The 19,736-nt window shown below is 45.3% G+C and overlaps 1 protein-coding gene across 3 annotated transcripts in view; it reads right to left on the reverse strand.

The window, feature by feature from the left end:
* Nucleotides 1-503: 503 nt before the first annotated feature.
* Nucleotides 504-19,736, reverse strand: part of Atg7 (Autophagy-related 7) — a 73,504-nt gene continuing 54,271 nt past the window's right edge. For all 3 annotated transcript variants that reach the window (XM_037418133.2, XM_075882545.1, XM_075882546.1), the window contains 2 exons: nucleotides 2,143-2,673; nucleotides 504-1,915 (listed from right to left, as the gene is read on the reverse strand). In XM_037418133.2, coding sequence (XP_037274030.1) covers nucleotides 958-1,915; nucleotides 2,143-2,673 — 1,489 coding nt within the window. In that variant the 3' untranslated portion in view covers nucleotides 504-957. The remainder of the gene's footprint in view (nucleotides 1,916-2,142; nucleotides 2,674-19,736) is intronic.

Consider the following 19,736-nt stretch of genomic DNA (forward strand, 5'->3'; position numbering starts at 1 on the left):
ATAAGCTACGCATGTACATTGATTAGCACACTCAATGCCAGCATATTTGTGTGAAATAGCCTTCAGGATTAGTGGCCAACTCTGCACATTATTCCATATTATTGACTAATCTTGAAGGTCATGGATGCACCCCCCTCATGGATGCACCTCCCTGCAAGAAGTTCTGCGCAAACTCTTAAATTGATTACTTCTTTTCCAGTTTTGTCGTAAAGTACGTTAGAGAAGGTTACACGGCTTACCGCAATACACATGCTTTCCTTGACTGCCGATTCCGTTTGAACAATTCTGTGGCACATCATAGTTAGAAGAAATAGTACTAAGCTTTCTCATAGAATTATGTGACTTTCGAAAACACATCGAAAAAAGTCATCAAGGCTGCCTCCTCCAGAATGACTACTTCAAAACGTGAAATGAGACGATATGTGAAACAGTCAGCTCATCACGAAGTATAAAAAGAAATGCATTCATGTCGCATGGTACATGGCATGTGCTTCCACACGCAATTCCTCTCAAACAAGCAGCCAGCTTCTTTTATTCAACTGTCCTGCAGTTGCATCACTTGCATAAAGGGCACATTCTCAAATAAATATATATCTGCTTATCACAACTGTAGACAATTCCATCGACACTCAAGAGTAATTATAAATAGTCATCAAGCAAGTGCATACTACAGGCATAATGTACAATGCAATGGACAGAATATTACAGATGATCAATGTGATTCCAAAAGAACATATGAACAAATGCCACAGAACATATGAACAAACGTATGATGCTCAGTTACTGTCTCACAACAGTTTGCAACAATATCAGCAGGATTTCAAACTTGAGTACAATTGTCACGGTGAAAAAAAAAACATTACTTCATGTCGTTGCGAATCATAAGGTTACGTCAGCCATAAATGTTCTATTGCTCTCCTGCCACTTGTCTTAGCAGTGGTGGTGGTATGTACACGCTCAGCTTCCCGACGATGCACTCTCCTCGCTGTCACTCAGCGCCCAGACTTGGTCGACGTCGGTCTCCTCATGCAGCCGACTAAGTCCCGTCAGGCGCTCTAGGTAGGCAGCGTCGTTGAGCACCTGCAGTACGAACTCCCAGCCCCGATGAGCATACTCGTCGAGTACCGGCTGGGAGCAAGCCGTGCACATGGGGAAGGCAGCATACGTGGGCATCATGTACACGTGCCGGGCAAGGAAGCCTCGAATCTGATGCGGGACCAGTCCGAGCGGGTTCTCGCCGGAGGCCTCCGCGTCATCCGACGTGGGGCACCGTCCTTTTAAGGGGCTCTGCAGCAGGCCCACCAGGAGCTCAGCTGCCAAGGCACCGGCCATGGCACCGACACCGGGTCTCGTAACCGTGCACTGCTGGTCCAGGGTGCGGTCACGTGTAGAGTCGGCCGGCCCAACGACATCGCTACAGAAGTAGCAGCCTAGCTTCTCGCCATTGTCTCCCGCGATGCCGTGGCGCATCACGAGAAAAGTGTCAAAGCCCAGTGCTGCGTTGATTACGATCTTGCGCTGCGTTGCCGCGACCACGGTCGGCAGCCATCGGGCCTCGCGGGTGTCGAGAAGCAGGAAGACGGCATCATGTTCGGCGACCAGCGCCTCCAATCTCTGGACGTCGGCCTGGACGTGTTCTTCGGCGTGTGCGGGTACGCTGTGGCCGGCCATGGGCACCCTCAGGTTTTCACCCCGAGCATGCACTGCTGGTGACACGGCGCTCAGAGCCTCGGCGGCAGCGTCACATTTTGGTCGACCCCCATCCCAGCAGTCTCGTGCTGTGTACAGCGACTGGCGTGCTGGGTTCGAGTACGACACGACACCGTTGTCCACGAAGGTGATGTAACGTACACCCCAACTAATCAGGCACCGGGCTACGCTGCAACCTAGTGTGCCAGCACCCAGCAGAAGGCACCTGCATGGTCGGAAGTGTTTCAAAACACTGCTCAAGACACAGCCACCATAAAATGTTGACTCTGTGTAAGTATGGCATTCAGTTAACCGAAATTTATTTAGGCGTAGTCTGAGCTCATAAGCTTATAATATTAGTGCTGCCAACAGCTCCTAAAAGCCCTGTTGTCTAGTATTGTAATAACTAACATGTCCACATGTTCTTTTCAGCAAGAGACGAAACCCCCTTACTTTGCTGATGCCACTGCCTCCAAGTCGAGCGTCGGTGCCAACCGCCACCTCATCAGCTGCAGGTTGAGCTCGAGCGCATTCTCCATCAGTCTGGCTGGGTCAAAGCTCGCACTCAAGTCCACACTCCTAGGCCCCAGCTTGCCCGCCGCATTGCGTTCCCAACCGACGTACACGGGTGAGTTGACGCCCTCGGCAATGACGCTGGCACATAGCTGGACATCGAGGATGAGGCTGTGGCTGCTGTCTACGTGACCGTGGCGAGCCTGCCGCCGGTAGCACAGCACGCTGCACCGAGACAGTGAGTAGTGGTGGACGACCAGTGCCAGAAGGTTTCTGAGTGGCCAGCCCGGGTGAATAGGCGACGTCGACGGGTCCGAGAAGGCCAAGTAGAATGGTCGACAGTCGGCTACCAGAGTGGGCAGCTCTTCCAAGGGCTGAATCTGCACTTCCTCTCGCATCGGCACTACAAGAAAGGCGGCCCGCTTCTCGGGTGTGTCTAGGGTGGCATATGCCACGTTGAGGGAAGTCAGCCTGAAAAAACAGTTATGGCTTAAACCATGACTACACATAATTTAGATATGCTCATTTCCACAATGAAAAGACTTGTAGCCATCACAAAAAACAAGTTACCAAAGTTGAATTTAGTGGCACAAAGTCAACTAAAGGCTACGGACAATCAAACTTTGTGAGTATGTGCAGTAAACGCTTCAGTTAAGTAAAATAAATCACTTTTGTCAAGAGACTCACCATGTTAAGTACCAGTGCATCATGTTCTAAAGTTAGCATTGGGTTATGTGTAACATATACAGAAATTTTTGCATGCACATACGTTTTAACAACTGCACAAGCAATGAAAATGTAGATTACAGTTCCTGGTTCATGACATTTATTGAATGTTGGTTGTTCTCCCTTAGTCAATATTTATGTGTTATGTCCGTCAGCTCTATTTGAAGTTGTCGGTGTTACTTTGGTGAAATATCAAGTTCAGCACAGTAGGCTAGATGGTTGAACATGAGGAGGAAAACATTGTGAGAATTGATACGAACAAAAAGAACCACACAGAATTGATACGAACAAAAAGAACCACACAAAGCAGGCACATCACCGAGTTTCAACAAAATGTTCATTTTGCACGTACACAGCCATTTACACTAAATGGCTGACAAAGACAACATCCCACCAGTGAACAAATTCTTCTATAGCTATTGATTGGTATGTGGGGTTTAACGTCCCAATATCACCATATGATTATGAGAGACGCTCTAGAGGAGAGCTCCGGAAATTTTGACCACATGGGGTTCTTTAATGTGCGCCCAAATCTGAGCACACGGGCTTACAGCATTTTCGCCTCCATGGAAAATGCAGCTGCCACAGCCGGGATTCGATCACGCGACCTGCAGGTCAGCAGCGGAGTACCTTAGCCACTAGACTACCGCGACGGGGCTATTCTAGAGCTATTCACACCTTATTTAGGAAGATCACCTCCTAACTGCTTGTCAGTGGACAATTCTGACTGGCACATGATGATGGCTGCCTGCATAAGTGTGCGCTCGTCCCAAGATAAAATTTAACGCTTAAAAAATGAAGTTTGTGCCTGTCTGCTCTAAGTGTATGTCGTGGTCTTTTTCAATGCAGTAGTGTTTAAAAGCTCGTTTCGCGGAACAGCCGGTGTCATTGGTTGAGAACAAAAAATCGTCATTTTGTGCACAGCTGAAAATTTGAGAAATATGAAAATAAAATAAATAATAAAGAATTCTGAGTCGAAGTGGGGATTTAACTTGGGTAGTTTGCGTGACAAGCGGGTGTTCTACCACACAGCCACGTGTCTTCTTTTACATACAATGAAGATAACTTTCTCTGCTTGAAAATGCAGTGCAATTAACTTTCATGCTTTAAAAACACACGCATCCTGTATAAATGCTTCACAATACAGCATTAAATATTACAGCAAGAATGGATTATATAAGCGTACATTGCCATCGGGTGTCAGGGCATGTGGTTATCATAGTGACATGATTTAAAGCCACTCACTTACTACTTTAAGGCTACGTAGTGAGTGCATAGCAAGTTTGAAAAAGGTTTCATGCACCGAGTGTTTGAAATATACACTAGGAAGGGAATATTAGTATCGCATGCAACCCTTAAATGCGCTTACGTTACAATAACCTTCAACGCTGTGTAGGTTTAATGCTAGATGCCCATGTACACTAATTTTAGTGCTAGCACCGAGGTGATCAAAATTAGTCTCCGCTAAGTTTACACAATTTAGCCTAGCCTCTCATAGCTCAAATAACTTAGGGATATTAAACCCCATAAACCAGCCCACAACTGCTACAGTGCACATTGAGGTGACCCTGAATTGCCTTACTGACCCTGTAGTTAGTGGCAAAGCCCTTGGATGAAAACACACACAGTATGTATGGCCTGCTGCACACTTTGAAAACAGTGTGAGGGGGGGAACGGGAGGGGGGGGGTGTCAGGTGTTGCAACTGCCTCTGAGGGCTAGATGAATAGCGTGTTGCGCTTGAGCACGCGAATGCTCCGAATGGCATGCAAAGTTGGTGGTGTCCCACATAGTGTACATATCAGTAAAAGACCACTCCTGCTGAAAGATATCTGAGGAATTGTCGGTCTTGCCGTGCTTCAGATGAAACTTCATGCACAGATCGATTTTCATGGAAGAAGTAGTGATCACAAGAAGGACATTTCTGTGAGTATCCAAGAGGACCAGGACTAACCGATCTGAAAGTGTTCTACATCGCCCAATGCACCGAAATTCTTCATTTGGCACATTTCGTGTCTTTACAAATTCAACCATTTCATTCAGTGACCTTTTCTAGGCTCTTTTTTAACACGAAAGTGTTATAGGCCAAGGTCCACAATGGCTCTGCTGACGCATTTTTTGCCATGGATACGACGTAAAATATGTACTAACATACTGAAAAGAAAAAAAAATGAGGTAGAAAGGTTCTGTCGCAAGGCATCGAACCAACAAATTCTCGGTTCACAACGCTAACCACTCTGCCCCGCCGTGATGGTCCAGAGGCTAAGGTACTCGGCTGCTGACCCGCAGATCGCGGGATCGAATCCCAGCTGCGAAGGCTGTATTTCCGATGGAAGTCGAAATGTTGTAGGCCCATGTGCTCAGATTTGGGCGCACATTAAAGAACCCCAAGTGGTCGAAATTTCCGGAGCCCTCCACAATGGCGTCTCTCATAATCATATGGTGGTTTGGGGATGTTAAGCCCCACCTACCAATCAATCAATCAGCGCTAACCACTAGGCCACGGAACGTACATTCTCGAGATTGCTGACGGTACATAGTATATATATTTATATATACCATGTACAATTTGGTGGTCCCCAAGAGCTCCACAACTTCAGCGCGTTTTCGTCATCATTAGCGAGATGACACGACGAGCTCATGTTGTTTGCGCTTCTCTAGAGGTCATCACCTCTAACGTTTCGATGAGCGCCGCCTCCACAGAGCATGGTCTCTCCAACGAGCACGCTTATCAGACTCGTGACTCAGGAGAGCCCAAAGGTTGCTTTGCTCGCTCCCGCATTCACGAAAAGCGCACACTGCTCATACACGAAGAAAGAATTGTGACAGTTGTTTGTGCTTGTCCTGTGTATACTCGTGCATTGGTTTCGTGAATCTCTCTGTTTGAATAGCACACTTCAAGTGTCCAGCTGAGATGGTTGTTTTCCCATGCTTATCCTGAATAAGCCCATTTCGTGCATGCTTTTTGGTCGAGGTGTATGCTGCAAGTTCAAGCTGCGTGCCGTTCTATGAATGGCTTTGCAATATCTTGTAGCATTCATTGCTTTGCTTTTGTGGCAATACAATACGCAATGAATGTTCAGCTACCTCTATGAAGACACATTTCACTTTCGTGTTATACCAATTCCTAGGAAGAAGGAACAGCCACGTTTTCTTTTACAGTGAAAGCTGTGGCTGAGATCACAACAAGGGTCGCGTGTGCTGTAGTTGTCCACCATCAACGGTGTCGGTAACCACTATTATGCAAAATAAGAAGAAAAAACTAAGTAAATTAAAAACACTAAGGACACAATGGGATTTGAAGCCGGTCTCCCACATACCAGACCAGTATTCTACCACAGAGCCTGTGCTTGAAACTTCGTGGCAAACTGGCCTTAGGTAGGCTTGATGCTGGCAGATGGCGTTAATATGAGTAATAAAGTGTTTTAGAACAGCAAAGAAACAACCAGACATCACAAAATGCGTATTGAGTAGCAAGTGGGTTATAGGCAGCACTGTCACAGCGCTGGTGTGAATAGGCGGCCGATGGTGCACTTAAGAATGTACACAGCGGCACTTTTTTGTGAGCGGTCCGAGGCATTTGTAGGCGGTTAAAATGCTTTGACTGGAGTCTACTCGCAATACACATGTCGCCCATTACCAAATAGATGCACAAAGCTCGCAGAATGTTACTATTACCTGTGAGAGAAACGTAATTTGCCATTGAAAGTGATGACTTCGCTTGGTGACTGTGTGTTTTTCCACTATGTCACGGTTCTCAATTTTATTTCAACGATTGAGCCACCTACTATACACTGCTGTAGTGTCACTAAATTCCTTCTTTGCTTCATGAATGCTGGTCTTAGATAGTAAAAAAAAAAAAAAAAGAGAGACAGAGGAGAAAAGAAATTCCACATTCATGGGGGATGAGAACCAATAAGAAGCATCTGCATTTTTTTTTATTCAGTTCTCAATCAAATGAACGTAGCACAGTTGATCAGTTTATTCAGGAAAACTACGTGGCTGAAAGCAATTTAGCACACTTTTTCTTGTTCTAATAATGGTAGAAAAAGTAAGGTGAATCTTTGGGCTACTTGGTTTTGCATAATGAAGTACGAAAAGCACCATATTCTACACAGGGACACAGGGAAGAGAAGAGACAGAGGGGTATAAAAAGTAACAGTTTCATACGCAGCGTTCTCCAATTCATTATCTGCATGATAGCGGTGCAACAAAGATTGGGTTATTTGATGGAACAAAAGTTTTTTTTTTCTTTTATTGCGAGAGCAATTATATGGACACTCACGGCTAGATTTCGCCGCCGCCACCGGCGTGGACATGGGTGTCGATGTCATTCACCGTATATGTATCCGCATCTATATATATAAAATTTAAGAAAGAATATAATCTGGAAAAAATACTCTGGCGTGTGAAATCGAACGAGGGATCTTCGCATTGTGAATGCGAGGCATTAGCCACTGAGCCACAGAGGTGTACTTCCTTCAGCGTTCAAATAGCAAGCTATTTATACCTTCCACTTACCGCTGTTAGTGGGCATCTCAGGGGGGGGGGGGGGGGGGGAACTATTTTGTTTTTAGCATTATCAGCAAGATGGTGCAATGAGCGCGCCTGCTCTTATTTCTTTGGCCTTTGGCCCACGGAGAGGAGGTGAGTGGACAATCTCTTGCACGCCCTTATCTCCCAGCGGGGAGGATCATACGTCTTGGCTGGCACTAGGCTTGGAACGATTCTGTTGTAGTTACGGGGCGCACAAAGGTCACTGCAATCGTTGCACAGCCTCCGTTTGCAAAAAGGCCACGCTTTTCAGACACAGTGAAGCAACAACTGAGACACTTATTCGCGTTCATCTGTACCTGTGAGTACGTTTCGTACATAATTCGTGAGAAACTCGGGGCACATTTCGATCTGCTTGCCATTCTGCCTGTGACATTCCAATTTGTTGCTACGCATTCATTGTTTCGCCTTTGCGGCAAAGCTGTGACTTTTGTTTGTCTATGTGAAAAGAAAAATTTTGTACAACATTCATCATTTTTTATACTGTTCCTGGGTTGTTTATATACAAAATACATATTCAGAATTTTCTTGCTTTTGATTATTTTTGCACATATAGTGCTTTTATTGAACTGTTTACCAGTTAGCAACCATAAATTTCACACTTCTCACATTTTTATTCATTCTAAAATATTTTTTCTACTCTACAACATATATTGTTCAGAAAGAGCATTTCATTGTGCAACGTTTGGTAAGCTGCAACGCGTGCTAGAGTATTTTTCAAACTGGTAAAAACAAACCTTTGTGAAAAAAAACGAGAGTTAGGTTGATTCGCTACAAAACCACAATATGATCACCTGCGACTGCCACTGAAAAGCACGAACAGCGACAAGGCCTAGCCTACTGATCGACACATGTTGTCGCGAGAAGTTTGTACAAGACAGCACAAAGACTGGGCGTCAAAAAGATTGCACTCAAACTGATCTAAGAGCAGCACGCGTGATATAATGCTTAGGTTTGTGGCCATGAAATCAATGGCGACAAAAGTTTGTCGAGCTTGTGCAAGTCCTTGTAGTAGCAGCAAAGGCAGAATCTTACGTCTGAAAGCCAAAAAGCTTTTAAATTTGTGGATGAGGTAGCAGACACAGTAACGACGAAATGTTTTCCAACATGAAACTAAATGAACACTAAATGAGAATGCGATCGTGCGTCCCATATGAAGTGCGCGCGGCTGGAGCTCCAGCTCCTCCCGCGTGTCGGTGCAAATCTCGATGCTCAGGCAATCGCGCTTATAGACGTATGACTCTGCCCAGACGTTGCTGCGAAAAATGCTGCCACCAGCACCCCCATTGCCACGCCGGCCGTAAATGGGTAGTGCAAAGAGAGCCATTTTCAGACGAGCGTTCATAGGCCCTCCTCTTTTGTTGGTCTTCAGGCGCGGTTTTCGCAAAATCAAGGACCTGGCAAGCTTCTTTCTTCAATGCAACCTTACTTCAGTAAAGTAGGATGCTTATCAAAACGAATTGCAGGAACAAGGCAAAAGATGTTTCAGTAATTCCGACGTGCTGCAACTGACAATTTAAGTGCAAGTGAGCATCGCATGACATCGAGTTTGAGGCAAGCACTTCGACGTGCGTTCTGTAATGCCTAAATGCACCTAAATGGGCATGCACATGGTGTCAAAGCAACCAAGTACATACACGAGCAATATATCTTATGATCAGTGGTACGAAACTCATTTTATCTGGCATAATTGGCACTGGCAGTTTTCGCTTTTCCAGTTGCATTCTCTATCGTTCTCTCGCTTCCTGTGCATTGAACTGTTTTATTGCGGATCCTAGAATGTGTTGTTGACGATTGTCTTTCATTTTATACACTGCAAATGGGAATACATGGGTGTCCACTTCCTTGGTTTACAACCAAAGGCAAAACCGATAACTCAAGGAATCGTGGTGATGAAAAAAACACGCCTGATTAGGGTCGCAATTATTTTGCAATTTACCTGTTTAGCCCGCAGCGCTCACATCTATTGCATGAGTAGGTGGGTGGATGTAGCCAGTTGCTGCAGCCGGCTAGCGGTGGCGCCGTGTAGACAACACGCGTGTGAAATGATTGGTCACGGCATTTGAAAAAACAAGACTATATTTACATTATTTACACATAGCAGTTTGAACAGTCCATGACAGACGCTTTCTTCTTTTTTCTCTTCTTTCTTAAGGGCTCACTCATTCTTTTCGATGGCTTCTTCTTCATCATCTTGTTAAGGAAAGGCAAATATTCAATATCCTCCGCCTATCGCAAAGCTGTGCACTTTGAGTTCATTACATCCAACACGTACAGAAGCTTGATAGGTCATCATGGCTTCATATTCCACAGCAAACTCCGCATTGTTCTTCATTTTCTTCCCCAGACATTTCAGTTCAGTCACTTCATTGCTTGCATTCTATTACCATCTTGCCCACAACTTTCTTCCAGCAGAAGCGAGACTTGATAGCGACTATTGAAGGAGGCAACGTCCTAATCAAACCTTTCTTTTATCATTATCGTTTTATTGAAGTGTTGTCGGCTGGCATACCTTATTTACTCGCATAATCCTCGCACTCGCATAATTCTCGCACCCCCCACATCGCCCAAGAAAGATGCGATTTTTTTTTCCTCGACTAATTATCGCACCCCAAAAACTGCCGCAATAATGTCCCCTGCTCATTCCAGCCGCTGATGATGATAGCGCGCGCACTCTCTTAAGCATCCAGCGTTCTATCGCACAGAAATTCAATTCAATCCAAGCCAAGCTGAAGTGGCCAGTGCGCGTTGCGGCGTGTTTTGTATGTTGTGTCGGTAATCTTGGCACAATATGGGGCGATACTGAAGCCACACGGCTGCTTCAAGTTGCAAGTGATAGATCATGCGCTAAACAACAGCAACAGGGCTGCCGGTAGGCCCTTCGGAGCCTACGAGTCTTGCGTTCGCTACTGGTGACGGCAGCTGAAGGCCACCAAGACGCATTGGGCCCGCCGTGTGCCTAAAACTGGGATTGATGGTAAACTTATTTTATTCAGAAGGCAACTGTGGACGATTCTGTTTCATAGCCATCAGCCCAATACTGACGTCCTACGCTCCGCAACGCTCACAAGCTTCGCTTATGGTATTCTAATTCTCGACTATTTGCTTCCACTTTTTGTGTCTCAAATAAATCTTGCCTTGTGTTGAACCTCTACTTTTATTGTTGAGGTAAGTTCTAATTAGTACTTCTTTAAGCTTGCTGTAAGTTGCTGGTGTGAGAATCCCAATTTGCGGCCACTTTGTTTTCTTTTTCGCTCTCTGCATATTCGTGGAAAGTTTTCCCCGCGTAATTCTCGCACCCCCCAGCTTTGCATCGCTTTTTTGGCAAAAAAAAAAGTGCGAGGATTATGCGAGTAAATACCGTAATCCTGATGCTCTCCAAGTCCCTGAACCTCCATAGAATCTCGTCGGTAGAGACAGGAGACGTACTTAGGAGGAAGATGCATACGTTGAGAGCTGATTTTTCAAAGGGGTATCAAAAGAAAGTGGTCTTTGCAACATCCATCCAAAAGCACAACCCATCGCCATCAAGCTTTTCTGTCCATGGTATCGCTTCGTCTCTCCCGACGTGAATTGCCCACACTGATCAGCACCGATTAAAGGGCTTATTCCTGGAACTGCAGTTATGCCCGGTATCACCAACTTATCAGCAAGGAGATGATTGTCAATTTCGATGTCTCTGACAAAGTCATGGTCGACTGGTACTTGCACAACATCCTTGCAGACGAATGGTACTTCAATGGCGGTTAACAGGTACTCCTGGGTGTCCCACTGACTGCCTGACTGCCAAGTTTCAGTTCGATGACACAATGTTGTCTCAGAACGGAACTTGTCTCAAATATATCTGTAGAATAACTGGTCAGAGTTCTTTCAATCCAAGTGTCTTGGACACGTCTTCGCGAAAGAATGTACGCTGACTTCCGCTGTCCACCATGCCACAAATATATGCCTTTTGTGCTTTTCCCATGACCCATGCCCTAAGTGTTTGCAATAAGACATCAGATTCTTTGTACGAATGAGAGCTGGTCTGCAGACTGTTTGCAGTTACGGAGCCATCAAGTTTTTTCTTCTTCGGTTTCCAGTTGGGATCACACATTAAATAAACGTATCTACCTCCGCATGTTCCACACTTGACTTTTCTGTAGCAGTTCTTAACTAGATGTCCTCTTACTGTGCATCGATAACATCGCTTCTCGCTAGCCAATTAAACCTTTCTTCATAGGTAATGCTGCTCCTCCCACATGCATTCGTCAATTAACTCGCGGCTCTCAGTCTCCAGTAGCTGCGAAGCAACTGACCACGGCGGCAGTCAGATCTGCAACGCAGCGGGGGTGCTAAGAATCTCTGGGTCCGGACAGGCTGCCATTGGAACCTGAACTCGATCAATGAGCTAGCACTGAGAAGGAAAGCAGAGGGATTCAGAGTTTCGCTTCAGAACAGGTACTCGGCTCTCATTGAGGTAAACAACCTTAGCATAGATACAGTGAATGATAATCTGACGAGTATCATTACGGATTGATTGATTGATATGTGGGGTTTAACGTCCCAAAACCACCATATGATTATGAGAGACGCCGTAGTGGAGGGCTCCGGAAATTTTGACCACCTGGGGTTCTTTAACGTGCGCCCAAATCTGAGCGCACAGGCCTACAACATTTCCGCCTCCATTGGAAATGCAGTCGCCACAGCCGGGATTCGAACCCGCGACCTGCGGGTCAGCAGCCGAGTACCTTAGCCACTAGACCACCACGGCGGGGCGAGTATCATTACGGAGTGTGCAATGGAAGTTGGAGGCAGGGTAGTTGGACAAGACACCGGCAAGCTTTCCAAGGAAACGAAGAATCTCATTAAGAAGCATCAAAGCATGAAAGTTTCAAGCACAACACATAAAATAGAACTGTCAGAGCTTTCGAAGTTGATTGATAAGCGTAAGGTATCCGATGTAAGAAGGTATAACATGGAGAGAATTGAACATGTTCTGAAAAACGGAGGAAGCATTAAAGCATGAAGAGGAAATTTGAGATAGGGAAAAATCGGATGTATGTACTAAGGGACAAAGGCAAAATAATTACCTATATGAATAGAATAGTTAAAATAGTGGAGGAGTTTTACAGAGATCTGTACAGTAGCCAGGACAACCACGACCTTAATACTATAAGATCTAGCAGTAACCCAGATGACACCCCACCAGTAATGATAGAAGAAGTCAGAAAAGCCTTGGAGAGCATGCAAAGAGGCAAAGCCGCTGGCGAGGATCAGGTAACATCAGATCTACTGAAAGATGGAGGACAGATTGTGTTAGAAAAACTAGCCACCCTGTTTACGAGGTGTCTCCTGACGGGAAGAGTACCAGAGTCTTGGAAGAATGCTAACATCATCTTAATACATAAATAAGGAGATGACAAGGACTTGATGAATTACAGGCCAATCAGCTTGCTCTCCGTAGTATACAAACTATTTACAAAGGTAATTGCTAACAGAGTTAAGCTTGCTCTCCGTAGTATACAAACTATTTACAAAGGTAATTGCTAACAGAGTTAGGAAAACATTAGAATTCAATCGACCAAAAGAACAAGCAGGATTTCGAACAGGCTACTCAACAATCGACCACATTCATACTATCAATCAGGTAATAGAGAAATGCTCAGAATATAACCAACCACTATACATAGCCTTCATAGATTACGAGAAGGCGTTTGATTCAGTAGAAATATCAGCAGTCATGCAGACATTGCGGAATCAGGGCGTCGATGAAGCATATATAAACATCCTGGAAGAAATCTACAGGGGATCAACTGCTACCATAATGCTTCATAAAGAAAGCAACAGAATATTAATCAAGAAGGGTGTAAGGCAGGGGGATACAATCTTCCCAATGCTATTTACCGCGTGCTTACCGGAGGTTTCCAGGGGCCTAGAATGGAAACACTTAGGGATAAGAGTTAATGGAGAGTACCTTAGTAACCTGCACATCGCCGATGACATTACAGTGCTGAGTAACTCAGGGAACGAATTGCAACTCATGATTACAGAGTTAAACAAGGCGAACAGAAAGGTAGGTCTTAAAATTAATCTGCAGTAAACAAAAGTAATGTACAACAACCTCGGAAGAGAGCAGGGCTTTAGGATTGGTCCACTTCAAGTTGTAAAAGACTGTCTACTTGTACAACAACCTTCGAAAGAGAGCAGGGCTTTAAGATTGGTCCACTTCAAGTTGTAAAAGACTGTCTACTTAGGGCAGGTAATAACCGCGGAGGCGAACCATGAGATTGAAGTAACTAGAAGAATAAGAATGGGGTGGAGCACATTTGGCAAGCACTCTCAAATTATGACAGGTAGATTGCCACTAACCCTCATGAGGAAGGTATATAACTGCTGTATCTTGTCGGTACTTAGCTACAAAGCGAAAACCTGGACACTTACAAAGAGGGTTCAGCTTAAATTGAGGACGACGCAGCAGGCAATGGAAAGAAACATTTCATTTCATTTATTCAACCTTAAGGGCCCGAAGGCATTACATAAGGGGGGGTCATACATCCAGGTTGTAAGTTCCTAAGCAATGTAACAATATGAGGGTACACACTAATTACAATTGTAGCGAGAGAGAAAGACGGGACGGCGGCCAACGTGGTCGTGTCTTCTCTCGTCACTTTATTCCACGCCTGAAGCGGAGCCGCGGTCGGCTGTCCACCCGAACCGCCAAGCGCGCTAGCTTGTTCTATTCCTCGCGCAGCTCGAGCTAGCATGAGCTGCGCGAGAGGCGCGGCGCGGTGATTGAGAAATGATGATGGTGATGGTGGCACTACACAATGAATGAGCAAATAAAGAACACAAGCGGAAATGACACGCATAACAAAACATAAAAAATATAATAGGCAATAAATAAATTCTAGGAGTACAGTAAAACAACTATAAACTTAATAGTTAATGTGCTATTAGGACATCGTATTTAAATTTTGGAAAAGAGTTAGTTTTTCGCGAAATGTTGAGTGGTCCCTGCAAGAAACAATGTTATCTGGCAGTGCATTCCAGAGTGTTACAGCATGGGGGAAAAATGAGCTGCTCATCGCCGTCGTCCGGCATTTTATGGTCATCAGAGGGTGCGTATAGGACAGGCAAGAGGACATTCTTAATGGGTGTTTTAGGAGAAGGTGTCCAGACCTGCTAAAGTAAACGAATGCATGAAGGAGGCAGATACGAGAGGTTATGCGACGTGAAGCGAGCGATGCGAGTGACGTTTGTTTTAGTGCGGTTATGCCGATATGCCTTGAATATTGTGTCGTAATGAAACGAGCTGCGCGATTTTGAACGGCTTCCAAATCATTGGTGAGATAAGCTTGTGAAGGATGCCAGATGGATGACGCATACTTGAGTTTTGGTCGCACGTATGTCATATATGCGAGTTTCTTTATGTCAGGAGATGCAGATCGCAGGTTACGTCGTAAGTAGCCTAATGTGCAGGAAGCTTCAGAACGAATGGTTTCAATGTGTTTCACCCATAATAGTGATGATGTCAGATGAACTCCTAATACTTGTAAGTACGCGTGTGATCAATGGGAACCGAATTAATGCAGTAGGTTTTATGTGAGGTGTTGTGTTTACGTGTGAAGGACATGACCTTGCATTTAGCGAGGTTTAGAAGCATATGCCATTTTTCGCACCATGAAGTGATGGTGTCAAGGTCGTGTTGTAGGTTGATTGCGTCGTTAAAGGAGTGAAGGGGGTTATAAAGAACGCAGTTGTCTGCAAATAGGCACAGCTGTGATTTAATGTTACTAGGAAGGTCATTCACGTATATAAGAAATAATAGAGGTGATAAGCCGGTGCCCTGGGGAACACCAGAAGTGACGCTGGTAAGGGCTGTTTGGAAATTGTTAGCAACGGTAAACTGAACGCGTCCTGTTAAGAAATGCTCGAGCCATTTTATAAGGTTTGGGGGGATACCAAGAGCAGATAATTTTATGAGCAGGTGCTTGTGGGGTACGCGATCGAAGGCCTTGGAGAAATCTAAGAAAATTGCATCTATTTGTACGTGATCATCCATTCGCAGTAGTATGTCATTAGTAAATTCAGCCAGTTGGGTTTCGCAGGAAAGATACTTTCGGAAACCATGTTGAAAAAGGTAGAAAAAACTGATTAATTCTAGGTAAGACATAAGAGTTGATGCTATAATATGCTCAAGGATTTTAGATGGGGCACTAGTTAAGCTAATCAGGCGGTAGTTAGCGGGGCTTTCGTGCCGGTCTGCTTTAAAAATGGGGACTATTTTAGCTTTCTTCCAATCTTGTGGCAAGGTTCCTGTGTTTAAAGACTGGTTAAATATAAGGTACAAAAATTTGCTAGAGTGTGCTATAGTGTTTTTTAATAACTTAGTATTGATGTCGTCGCAGCCAGCCGAGGATGATATTTTAAGATAGTGGATTAGGTTGCATACGCCTCCCAGGTTTACTTGTATTTCAGGCATGGTCTGGGAAGAGAGGTCTGGTATAGGTTCGACAGGGCAGGTATTGAATATGTGAAATACGGACGTGAAAAAGGTATTTCGAGCAGCAGCGGTTTCCTCGGAGCTTATTGGTTCATCATCAGAGTTAACAAGATTTATAAGGTTAGTTTGCGGCTTTGCAGATATTACATACCAGAATTTATATGGGTTTGAGCGAAGAATTTTAATCAGGTCAGCAGAAAAAAAATTATTTTTGGCCGCAAGAGTGACGCTGCAAGCGCCGATGAGTGCAGACGCGCTTCACGTCGGCTGCTGCTTTTATGAACAACTTCGCAGTGAAAATCACCACGTGCATTTCTCAGAGTGATATCAGAGGATTCGCCTGCCTCGTCATCCAGATTTTCAGGATACCAAAGACAATGTGGGCCAACTGTTTTTCGTCTTTTTACGGCCTTTTCTCGGTGCACACCACACGAGACGCTGTTAAGCCTCGCGAAACAGGCCGGTTTCCTCAGGGAGCCGGCGCTGTAAACCCAATGGAATTAACCGCATCGCAAGTGACGTGCAAGACACTGATGCTGATTCGAGGACGATGGACGTACAGCACGATGATGATGAATCACCAGCCACTACCGAGAGTGAAGAAGGCTGGCACACCGTCTACTACGGGCGTCGTCGAAAGCCCAGACATGAATCGGTCAGGGACACTGACAGCGTCCATGGTGCTAACAACAAGGCAGAACCCAGCTTTGGTAACACGCAAGCCAAAACGCAGGAAAGACGGATGAGCCGCATCGAAAAAGCGAGCAGAATGCCCAAGCTGCCGGTGGGAGACTACAAAATTGTCATCCGACCGAGAGGAGGCCTATGCGTAGCCGCACTCAGCCCAACCGATATAACCAGAGGCGTACATGAAGCCGCGACTACACTACCAGAAGTCCGGCACTTCGACGTGATATGCCCCAACAAGACACAGAACATCATAGTCAGCACACCAGACCCCGACCGAGCTGACCAGTACAGAAAGATCAAGAAAATACTTATACGAGGCAAAGATTATGAAGTGGCAGCGTATGAAACAGCACCAGAAGATACAGCCAAGGGTATCATTAAAGGAATCTCACTGGAAGAAACTCCCAGTAGCATTAGGGCGGCCCTTGTCACTAAAAGAAACCACAGCATCATCACGGCAAAACGACTGGGGAATACTAGAACGGTCATTGTGCTCTTCAGTGCAAACAAGGTACCCTCCAGTGTGTGCTATGTTAGAGTAATAATACCGTGCACGCTATACCGCAAGCAAATTGACTACTGCAAGCAGTGCAACAGACTGAGACTGTTACAAGCTGCCACTCTAGTGTCGCCAGCGCGAAGTCGGCGACGGGAATGACAGCAGGTTGGTTGGTTCCGTACGCAAGCAGAGACAGTGAAGAGATCAGAGACGTGGGAAAACAAAACAACTTTACTCTAGTGATATTGCAGCACACGGGATCTAATACAACACTTCAATACAACTAACAAAATACATCAACACTTGATACAACTAAAGATATATAAAACCAAAACAATCAACCAGCTTACGAGAGAGAACTATTACAAGCGACACAAACTAACAACAATAGAACTACGGAGTAGAAAGTTCGAAGATATAAACAGGTGAAGGCATACGTGTGATGACCGGCAGCGTTGCGTCCCCGACGATCGGATGCGAGAAGTCGAAGGGAGTTCTGGCACGACTGCGATGTCGGCGGTGTTGCAACGCTGGTGGTTCCGGGAGGCTAGTGCTTGCAGGTGACTTCGAGCAGGTTGAGCTAACTCGAAGCGAAGTCCCGATGTCTACGTTGCAGACGTTAATATCGCGTCACAACTAGACGAACGGCTAAGTTTAGGTGGCCAGCCGATACAGAGCCACACTAAAAACTTCTAGAAGAGATGCTTGTTGATCTGTTTCTACACCATGTTGGTCAGCGACTAGTCTGCCTAGCAGGGCAAAATCCTGCGCTTAAATCCCCCTCGGCTTGCGACCGGAGGTACCTCAGGAGGTCAAAAATAATAACAATAGCAATAACAACAACAGTCAAGAGTTAGAGCGGCTTAAAGATGAAAGCAGACGAATGAAAGAAATGATAGAAAAGATGCAAGCTCATATAGAACTCCTCACTATGGAATGCAAATGCGGCAAACCCAGAAGCCCTAATATAACTAATACTGTAATGCAGGAAGAAACACCCATAGCCGACGATCGCATGGAGATAACTACCCCTCCGTTAAAACGAAAGGCCAAAACGCAGAAAACTACAGATCTCCCAAGCACTATACAAGAAAACATCTTGCAACAAACAAGGTTGGATAATATTGAAAAAAAAAGTAGACCAGCTATTAACCGCGTTCCAATCTATCCTGGAAACCACCACTAAGACGTCTGTTGATCTGACGGCACTAGCAGCCAGTGTAGAAACGCAGGGATGAGGACGCAACCAACAAACATCCGCAGACCTTCAGGGTGCAGTCGCGAACGTTCACCAACAACCGCAGGCACCATATCCCCTGCAGGCAACTCCCACAAAACCGCCAACCCCTCTCATCCACCCACCTATTTTCACGCCTCCCAAACAAAAAACGAACAGCGATGGTGAGGCGTGGTAAAGGACAACTCCGCATATGGCAATGGAACTGTAGAGGATTCAGGGCTAAGAAATCTGTCATCCAGCAGTACATCCGACAAGGTAACAAGCCAGATGTTGTTTTACTTCAAGAAACGCATGGCCTCGCCACACTACCAGGATACCAGACAGTAAGTCCCAAGTGTGAAGAGGGAAATAAAACTCTCACTACACTAGTAAGGAGAGAGATTACGGTCAGAACCCATAATCTAGAAGGTGGATACAACCATATAATGACAGAACTTCTATCTAGGAAAACAAAAGAGAGCAGCACATTTATTCTTAACGTATATAGCAGTCCGTCAAATCACAGAGAGCAATTTCACTCTCTATTCAGACAGGCCGTGATATTAGCTGGCAGCGCCCCACTCATCTTAGCAGGGGATTTCAACACCGCACACGAGGCATGGGGGTATGGTTACACCACCCCCAAAGGGAAACGGTTATGACAGAGCATACAAGATGAACAGCTTACTCTGATAACAGACCCGCATGCACACACACGCATAAGTACAAGCACCCAGCGAGACACAACACCGGATCTTACAATAACCAAGAATGCCCCGGGGGCTACATACACATTCGATGATTTAGGAAGTGACCATCGGATACTCGAAGCACACGTACCATTCCCCGATAGCGGCAGGATTACGACCATACGTAAGACGAGACATCTAGTTGACTGGTATAAATTTCGGGAGATCATAAAAATGATTACCGAAGATCCTGACGATATCCAGCAATGGTGCGAGAGCATAATAGACACCGTCAGGAAAGCCACACAGGAAGTAGAAACAGATATCCCAGTTGAGCGCATCGATAACAGATTAATCCACCTGTGGCGAACTAAAGAAGCGTTACAACACAAATGGCGGAGGCAAAGACACAACAGAACAATTCGGAAAAAGATAGCACAGCTCAACAAAGACATTGAAAGTCACTGCAAGCAGCTTTGTGAGCAACAATGGGCGGAGATATGTAAGGACATGGGCACACATATTGGAACATCACAAACGTGGAAGTTGCTAAGGTTTCTTTTAGATTCCACCAATACTAAAACTGAACAGAGACACACTATCCGTCGTCTCACACGCGAATACGAAGGAAACGAGGAACAGCTAATGACAGATCTACAAAACATCTACATGCC

This window comes from Rhipicephalus microplus, unplaced genomic scaffold (assembly GCF_043290135.1).
Source record: "Rhipicephalus microplus isolate Deutch F79 unplaced genomic scaffold, USDA_Rmic scaffold_12, whole genome shotgun sequence".
Classification (NCBI taxonomy): domain Eukaryota; kingdom Metazoa; phylum Arthropoda; class Arachnida; order Ixodida; family Ixodidae; genus Rhipicephalus; species Rhipicephalus microplus.